Below are 9155 nucleotides of genomic sequence, written 5' to 3'. Positions count from 1 at the left end.
ACGTGCATGGATTTAAGAGTCCGGATTTGAAGTATGTGGCAGTCGGGCACGAGATATAAGGGATGATCTCCAGATGCTTTCGTGGGCGTGTCCGGACACGTCGACGGGTATATAGGGACCGTATTTGTCGTCCGGATGTAGATGCTCTGATAGCCGAGAACCATGGATCCAGGGAAATTTCGGGTGCAAACTGGAGCGAAGTGGGGAGAAAATGCCGACTCGGTGGAATAATATACCAAAGCAGCAGCACTGACAGGAAGTAGAAAACCCAGGGGCAGCCAATGCCCCTCAACCTGGCCTGAGGAATTTAATCCCCGATCCCGATGTTGCGGATCAGCTAGCTACTATAGTGTCCTACCGCCCGACTCCACCACCACTAGCCACAGCATGCGTAGAGCCCAATCTCGATCCACAGTAAGTACAATTCCGCATCTCATTCCGTCAACGCCGGCCGTGCTCCCCGCCGCCGTATTGTAATCCCGCAAAAAATATCGCGATCCCGTCGTGGCAGTGGCACCGGCGAAGCGCGCACCGGCTCGTTGCAGCGCGGGGACGGCACCCGGAGAGGGACAGCACGGATGGTCAGTGCGCGCGGACACCGCAGGCTCCATGTTAACCGCAACCACTTCGGCGCCCCAAGGAGAAGAGAACAGCGGCCAGCGAGCTGCAGGGCACGAAACCTAATTGGTGGCGGTCGATCGCGGGTCAACTTCGGCTCGGTCCCATGTTCCTACAGTCTCCCGTCTCCCTCGGCTCAGTCGGTCGACACACTGGCCACGTTCCAAGCTGATTAATCAGTGCATGCAGCAGCAGCAGGTCGCTCGCTCGCTAGCTTCCGTTTTCTATCTACCTCGAATCTGTAGTTAGTTGGAGACGCGGCCGGCCACGTATAAATGCCACTGCACTTGCCTGCTGCTGGTACACTCACCGGGAAGTACGATCCCCGATAGCCGATACCAGAGCTGAGCTAGCGCGGGCATCGAGCTAGCTTAGCTTAGCTTAGCTCAGCCAGCACCAGTGGACTCGTGTAGTAGATAATACCCAGTGTAGAGGTACGTGCAGGGGAGATGGCCAGCGGTACTGGTATTGGTACTGGTAATGGCGGATCTGTGCTGGCGGTGGTTGCCGCGTGCGTGTGCGCGTGCCTGATCCTCTCCGTCCCTGCCGCCGACGCGCAGCTCAAGGTCGGGTACTACGACTCCACGTGCCCGGAGGCCGAGAACCTGACCGCCACCATCGTCCACGCCTCCGTCCGCATGGACGCCGGCAACGGCCCCGGCCTCGTCCGCCTCTTCTTCCACGACTGCTTCGTCAGGGTACCTAACTCCGTTGCTCCGCTCGATCGATCGAGCTCGTGCGTGCTTAATTACGCTGCTAATGTAGCTAGCTGCATTCCTTGGTTGGTGCGTGCGTGCAGGGCTGCGACGCGTCGGTGCTGCTGGACGACCCCACGGGCAGCCCGGGCAACCGGACGGTGGAGAAGACGGCGGCGCCCAACTTCCCCAGCCTCCGCGGCTTCGGCGTCATCGACCGCATCAAGCGCGTCGTGGAGCGCCGCTGCCCGGGCGTCGTCTCCTGCGCCGACATCGTCGCCTTCGCCGCGCGCGACGCCTCCCGCATCATGGGCGGCATAGTCTTCGCCATGCCCTCCGGCCGCCTCGACGGCCGCGTCTCCAACGCCACCGAGGCGCTCGCCAACCTGCCCCCCGCCAACTTCAACCTCACCCAGCTCATCACCCGCTTCGCGTCCAAGAACCTCACCGCCGACGAGATGGTCACGCTCTCCGGGGCCCACTCCATCGGCCGCTCACACTGCTCCTCCTTCTCCAGCCGCCTCTACCCGCAGATCGACCCCACGCTCAACAACACGCTCGCCAAGGCCCTCCGCGCCGGCAAGTGCCCGGCGGCGACGGGGCGGCTGGACCGCGTCGTGCAGCTGGACGCCAAGACGCCGCTCCAGCTCGACAACCAGTACTACAAGAACATCGGCACCCACGAGGTGCTCTTCAACTCCGACCAGGCGCTGCTAGACCAGAGCGACACGGCGGCGCTCGTCGGCCAGTACGCCGCCAACCGGAAGCTGTGGTCGCAGAAGTTCGCGGACGCCATGGTGAAGATGGGCTACGCCGACGTGCTCACCGGGCCGCCCGGGGAGATCAGGAAGGTCTGCAGCAGCGTGAACTAGCTAGTACTCCGGCCAAACTTGCCAAATTCAGACATCTGCACATGTGTACTCCGGCCACTGTACATGACATGATCGCCACATACATTTCACCTAGGTCACCTCCGACGCGCCACTTGCATTGCATCGATCATTCATGGCTGTAACCTGTGACATAGTACTACAAGGGTAGATCAGGTGTCACAATCTTGCAAATTCCATTGATTCGTTTTGTGAGGCTACAAGGGTATACCTAGCTAAACAGTGTCATATGCGTACATTCAGAGGTACAGCATGACAGGTACAACAACATAGAGATCAACCGTGTCATGGAATTAATTGCCCCTTCAGTGTTATTCTGTCATTCGCATACATTAAGATGTGTTCGTTGCGTACATTTTAAGAAGTGAGTGCTGAGTAAAGCCAAGGGCCAGTACTTGGTATCTTCAAAAGAGGCTTTCGCCTACCAAACCAAGCTTTAACTCTTCCAGATTCCGGCGGATCACTCACCCCCTTCTTCATGACATGGACACAGCTCAGATACCAATCTGATAATAATAAGATTTCGACGGGATGGTGACAAATAATTTTTACCGTTTCCACACACAGAGAGAGAGAGAGACAAAGAGAAAGAGCAATTGCTTTTGTGTAGCACAATATTTGTCATTCCAGAATTGGATTGTGGGAAAACGCATGCACGCAACCTGAAACGCGCGTCTAAAACAGAACCAACCGAAGGTACAGGACGGCAGGAGGGCCGTGGCTCGAAGCCTGAAACTGCACACGAAGAACCGGGAGAAAAGACAGAGCATGCACGAGGCAGACCAGAGTACCCGACGCAGCGAACCACATGAATGATACTACCTGCATATGCACCGTTGGTCCGACGCGCGTGTAGCATGTTTCTGCTCCCGTGTCCGGGTGTCTCTCTGGCCCCCGACCCTTCCTTTACACGTCCAGCCTAGGCGAGGAACATGCGCGCATGTGCAGCAGCGGCGTGGTCTAATTGGACTCTGCGATTTTATTAGCGCCCAAGATGCGTCCGTGATCCATCCATCCCCTGCTTAACCTTGACATTTCTGCCTCCATTAAGATAGAGGTCGTGGAGGGTTCGATCAGTAAGAAACCCCGCTCATGCAGTGAAGTTATTGCTCCCGATCTAGGGACGGAGATCGCTCACTCCATGGCATCGATTGACCGTGCTAAAGCCGGCCAACTTGGACGGACGGATAGTACTATAAAACGGGGGCCGGCATCTTTCCGCCAAGTTGAAGGATCAACCTCAATCAGATCGCCGCACATGTTTCTTTAACCTCTGCTCCATGTTCGTGCCGGTAGGAGGAACATGATCTGTATCCATATACAAACGCGGCACATTGTTCTGGCAGGGAAGAGAAGGAGAGCAGGGCTGCGAAGGTTCTTCTCCCTGCTCTGCCCTGACAGACCCATGATGGATGGGCATGAAAGAAAGAAGAGAAGAGAAGGGAATCTCGCAAGTTGTCAGACGAGCGGTGCTCCTCCGTGTTTGGATTCTAGCGAGCTTCTTCGGCCCGATCAGTGATCACGGCGCAGCGCATGCGCTTGCACTTCGGCTTGATTGAACAATAATGTAAACAGCGCCTGCTTTGGATCCTTGCGGCCCGGCATGGCACGCCACGTTTGGATTCATCGCCTGCATCGGTGACCGCACATGCGTATAAGTGCATTTATGTGTCGCTGAGACTGTACTTTAGCCGAGGCCTTCTTCTCCGTCCTGCATAATCTTGGTGCCGCATCTTCTTCGGCACAGCTGTGCCTTGTCGTCGTTCCAGGAAGGGACGTACGTGTTCATGTGTTCTCGCTCGCTCCCTTCCATGGAGTAAACCATATTTGTTCAGCTGGATGATGGAGGGTTTGATGGTTGGAGTGGTGTATGTATGTCGGTCGTCTTTGAGGCAGGGCCACAGGCTTCACTGAATTTTCACTCAAGTTTCAGAAGCATCCGTGTTTTGTATGAGCTTCGTGTTATCCGTTCAGGTCAAAACCAGTTGTCCTTAAATTTGAGCCCAGCTCATAGGGGAATTTGTTTCGTCAAAATTCAAGGGTTCAATTGAAAATTTTATTTCCATTTTGCTTGCTCTACATTTACTAAACCGATGCGTGCTAGGGTGACCCGCAAAAAAAAGATTATGTTGGAGGAGACTTTGACAGCCTGACTACACTGGACACTGGATGCCTCAGCTTAGTCTGCAACCGCTAGACCAACTTAGGATGATTTGTGACGGTGATGGAAATATGGTCAACTTGATCAGGTAAATCAATCCTTGTATGCTATCGAAGAACAACCAAAAATATGAAGTAATGATATAAGTCAAAACTATATACTAAATTAGGGTTCTGAAGATGTGTAGTCCAGGAGGTCTTGTCGATACTTGTGCTTATGGATAAGACACGCAAAACTCAAACACTAACGTCTGAGGGAAGTATTTACAACTAGAGGGGGGGGGGGTGAGCATTGGGTGAATCCATCCCTAGATAGGTTTCACTGAATTTTCACTCAAGTTTCAGAAACATCCGTGATTTATATGAACTTCGTGTTTTCCTTCTTCTTCTTTTTTGCGGGTCATCCATATCTTTTTTTTGCGGGTCAGACTTCGTGTTTTCCTTTCCCGCGTGTTTGGTTGGGGGTAATTGAAACTAGGGAATGGGAATTGAAGGGTACGAGACTTTAAATCTATTGTTTGGTTAGGGGGGTTGGAGTTCATAAGCGAATAGTCATGGGACTTGAGACTCCAACTCCCACCGTTTTATTAACAGAGGAGGGGTGAGAGTTGGAAGAGAATTGTTTTAGTGAGTCAACCTTAACCTTTCATCATAACTTACGTTAATTTTCCTTGTCAATTCTCACGAACCAAACACGGGAATACAGTTTCTCCTCAAACACTCACACATAATTTTCATCATGCGCCAAACAGGGAATTAAGAAAAAAATGACCCATTCCATGTCTAATCTCAATACAACTCCCTACATTAAACTCCCATTCCCCTTCCCAAATTTTGCAGTTGCCCTAAAATTTGAGCCCGGCTCATACAGTTGGGAGGTTTTTTAACATGTTCCCTCTTACCTCCCCTTTTCACATGAGAAGTAAGAGCATAAAATATATCTAAGCTGTTGGTAGCATTAAGTAGTGGGTTTGAGCATGCTAAGGGCTTCTTTGATTCAAAGGAATTTTATAGGATTTCTGAAAGATTCAAATCCTTAGGATTTTTTCCTATGTTGGTCCTTTGATTTATAGGATTGCATCCCATAGGAATTTTTCCTACGACATCTTTTGCACTACATTTCATAGGAAATTTAACATCACTCCAACCTCTTTTTACGATTCCTTTGTTTTTCCCGTGGCATCAAACAATCATTGCTAATTCTATAGGATTCAAATGGGCATGCCGCTCCAACCCTACACTTTTCCTATTCCTATGTTTTCAAAATCCTACGAATCAAAGAGGCCCTAAAATTGCTCAACAGGAATTTGTTTTGTCGCCCACCCCCTCCCCCATGTTGCCTTCCTCTGGCGACACGGGGGAACCCTAGCCGCCGCCAGGTAGCCCCCTTCATTGTCAGGATGGTGGCGGCGGGGCGAATCTGGTCCATCTCGCCCCTCCTCCCCCCGCGCCGCCTCCTTCTCTAACTTCCATGCTCCCTCCCGTGGGCTCCAGTCCCTATCTCCGACTGCATTTCCTGCTCCAGATCAGCGTCCTCGGTGAACCTCCATCATGTCAGGCCATGGATTCCAGTTGGATGGTGCTATTTCCCTCACCGGCGGAGGGATCTGAGCCGCGGGTGCCATCCCATAGGGGTGTGGTTTGGCATGGTTGCGGTCGTCGTTTGGCTGCTGTTGAATGTTGGTCGGGGATGGGGTACCCTTCCTGCACCGGCTCGGCGACGTCGAGACTCCACCAAGCAAGGCCCTTTCTTCGTCGGTTGCCCTCATGGCTGGGCAGTCACTCACCATCGTCGATTTGGTACCGGCTGCAGATGGGCTTGTACCGGCGGTTGTGCCGGAGCAGCAATTGCACGACAGCTGGGTTGGTTGGTTGCGTGTGTGTGGCTTGTCTCTCCTAGAGAGGCTGGTGAGGTTGTTCATGTGGTTTTCGGAGCGGTGGCTCCGGATGATTGGCGTGGCAGCATCCTTGCGGCAGGTGCCGTTGTGTGGTGCTGCTGTGTGGCCTTGGTTGTGTGGGCGACATGGTAGCTTGCTTGGGCGGCTCTATGTGCGTTGGGTGTGATCTCTGTACCGACCCAGGTAGATTTCTGCATCTCTCTCATCACCCTCTGGCTACCTCGCCTCTCCGATGAGCCTTGGCTGCTAGGGAGGTGATGGTAGTAGGACTTTAGGTGGTTGGTGGCGATTATCTCGAGTGAAAAATCAGTACGACGATGTCGCTGCCAGTGACGACGACGCTCTCGATCGCCGCTTCCCCTCCTTGGAGGCGTCATTGTGGGTTGTCCTCCTCCTCCTTGTGCTCTAGGTGAAAACCCTGGTTCCGGCTTGTCGGACTAGGCGTTGGCAGCACTGTCATGTCGTTCCCTTCTTGGAGGTTCCGGCTCATGAGCAAAGTTCCTATTCCTGGTGGGCAAGGGTGTGCTAATGGGGGCAGTTTCCTTTTCGCTTCGATGGTTTTGCGTCCTCGACGATGGTGACCTCAAAGAGTGCTAGTTTGCATTGCGGTTGTGCCCAAATTCCTCCCGTGTGTTCTCAGCGTTTGTGTCCATCCAGAAGCTAGGGTGAGCATCCTCATCGTTTGACGGTACAACGCTCTTCGAGCCAGGGCGAGGGGTAGGTGGGCTCCTTTCGACGATGCAGCTAGATGGCACTGTTACCGATTTCCCAGGTGATGGTAGTGGCATTGCTTCATGCCGACCAGTACCTTTGTCGAGTTATCCTCGTTCTAGCTTTGGTTGGCTTAACTGCAGTTGAGGATTTCATTGACTTCAAGCGGTGCTTCATTATCCTACCTTATGCTTGCTTGTAGTCTTGTGGGTTTTGTTGTTTGCCCTCGTCTCCTAAGCCGGGAGATGGCCTCATTTCTAAAAAAGGAATTTGTTTTGTCAAAACTCAAGAATCAATTGAAATTTGTCCATTTTGCTCTATGTTTGCCTAGAAAAACAAACCGATGTGTGCTAGGGCCTGAGCTTTCAATGAGCAGGTGTCAATTACGTTGGAGGAGAGTTTGATGACTCGAATACATCGGACAATGGAAGCCTCAACTAAGCAACCACTAAACCAACCTAGGTATAGTTGGTGACAGTGCTGGAAACATGGTTGACTTGATCACCTAAATCAATTCTGCATGCAACCGAGAGGCGCCCGTGGCAACTACTTAATGCAAATACTTAGACATTTTTCAAAATTAATTTGACTCATATTAACAATTAATTAGAGTGTGCTTCCACTAAGATAAATATCTCTCATAATTGATTACCATCGATTGAAGAACCATAACTCACTTACTCCCAATTGATGTAACACCACCGATGGATTAGTAAACGAGACTGGTCGGTCAACAGACCAATCATATCTCTATATGACTCTTTTTCATCTTTTGATGCGTGTGTTCCGAGATCAAAACGTTCTTGCTCTCTCGTCAAGAAAACAAGTGTACCTGTAGCATGAACTGTTCATGACCTTCTCATAAACAACACATCTATAATACCCATGTGACATGGCGTATTTGGAGGAACATGAATTTTAAATTGTGCTACAATAAACTTGATATTCTAAGTGAAAGATCACCTATAAAATCACACATCAAACCAGATGCATAAAAAGGGACTAACATCACATGCAATTCATAATTTATCGACATGGTATAGCCTTTTTCGTTGGAGAAGTTTGCATCGTCTTTGCATAGTTTTTCAAAAAGTTGGTTGTGGCACCCGTTTCTGCCGCGGTGGCACCCGTTTTCTGAATTAGCACAAAGCCATTGTCGTGACAGCAGAAAAAGTTGTTGTGACAGCAGTTTCAAAAATTGTTGTTGTGGCAATCTGTTATTGCCATCATGGAAGCACCTTTTGCTATCATGGTAGAACTTTTCTACTGTGGCCAGTTTGATTTATCTTCAGTAGTAGAGGTGCTTGGTAGTAGGTTCAATCTTGCGGTGTCCCCACTCTGTGACAAGAAGAGTATCGAGACACGTATTTGTATTGTTGCTACTAAAGGTAAAATGACGGGGTTCGAACATATTATTTGTTCTTACTTTGTCTACATTATGTCACCATGCTCCAAGCATTAATCTCTTTGTTATGAATTTAATACCATACGACGCATGCTAGATAGTGATTGAGGTGGAGTAATAGTAGTAGATACAAAATCATTTCGGTCTATTTGACTCGGACGTAATGCCTATATATTGATCATGCCACGAATAACGTCATAACTCTGCACTTTCCTATCAATTACCCAGCGGTAATTTTATCCACCATTACTATGCTCATGAGAGAGATGCCTCTAACGAAAGCTATGACCTCCGGGTCCATTCACTTCATATTACTAAATCCCTAAATTACTTGCTACAATTTATTTTTCTTTATTTTATTTTGCAATTTATCTATCTATCATTACCAGAATTAATCCTTACAATTAACGAGTACAGGGGGATTGACAACCCGCATTGGGTGAAACTACTTGTTTTGTGTGCGTGCAGGTACTATTTACATTTATTTGCGTGAGTCTCCTATTGGTTCGATAAAACTTGGTTCTTAACCAAGAGAAATACTTTCTGCTACTATCCTACATCACCCTTCCTCTCTGGGGAAATCCCAACGCCTATCACAAGTAGCAAGCCTCCTCCTCCTCCGGCGGTGTGTCCGTGTAGATGGCAAGCGGGCTCACCCACTTGCGGACAACGCCGGTCCACGCATACCTCTCCTCGGGCCACGTGCATGTTGTGGGCATGCCCTCAGGCTCAGCCTTGGGCTCGAGGACAGGCGGCGGTGGCGAGGGGGAGGGGGTAG

The 9155-nt window shown here is 50.6% G+C and overlaps 1 protein-coding gene across 1 annotated transcript; it reads left to right on the top strand.

The window, feature by feature from the left end:
* The first annotated feature begins 876 nt into the window (after positions 1 to 876).
* On the top strand, positions 877 to 2511 carry LOC123094147 (peroxidase 5). Its single transcript, XM_044516239.1, has 2 exons — positions 877 to 1316; positions 1418 to 2511. Exons 1-2 carry the CDS (start codon positions 1068 to 1070, stop codon positions 2183 to 2185), a joined length of 1017 nt encoding a protein of 338 aa, XP_044372174.1. The 5' UTR covers positions 877 to 1067; the 3' UTR covers positions 2186 to 2511.
* Positions 2512 to 9155: the final 6644 nt, after the last annotated feature.

This window comes from Triticum aestivum, chromosome 1A (genome assembly GCF_018294505.1).
Source record: "Triticum aestivum cultivar Chinese Spring chromosome 1A, IWGSC CS RefSeq v2.1, whole genome shotgun sequence".
NCBI lineage: Eukaryota > Viridiplantae > Streptophyta > Magnoliopsida > Poales > Poaceae > Triticum > Triticum aestivum.
The sequence above is the reverse complement of the archived record's forward strand: the minus strand, read 5'-3'. Positions and strand labels throughout refer to the sequence as shown.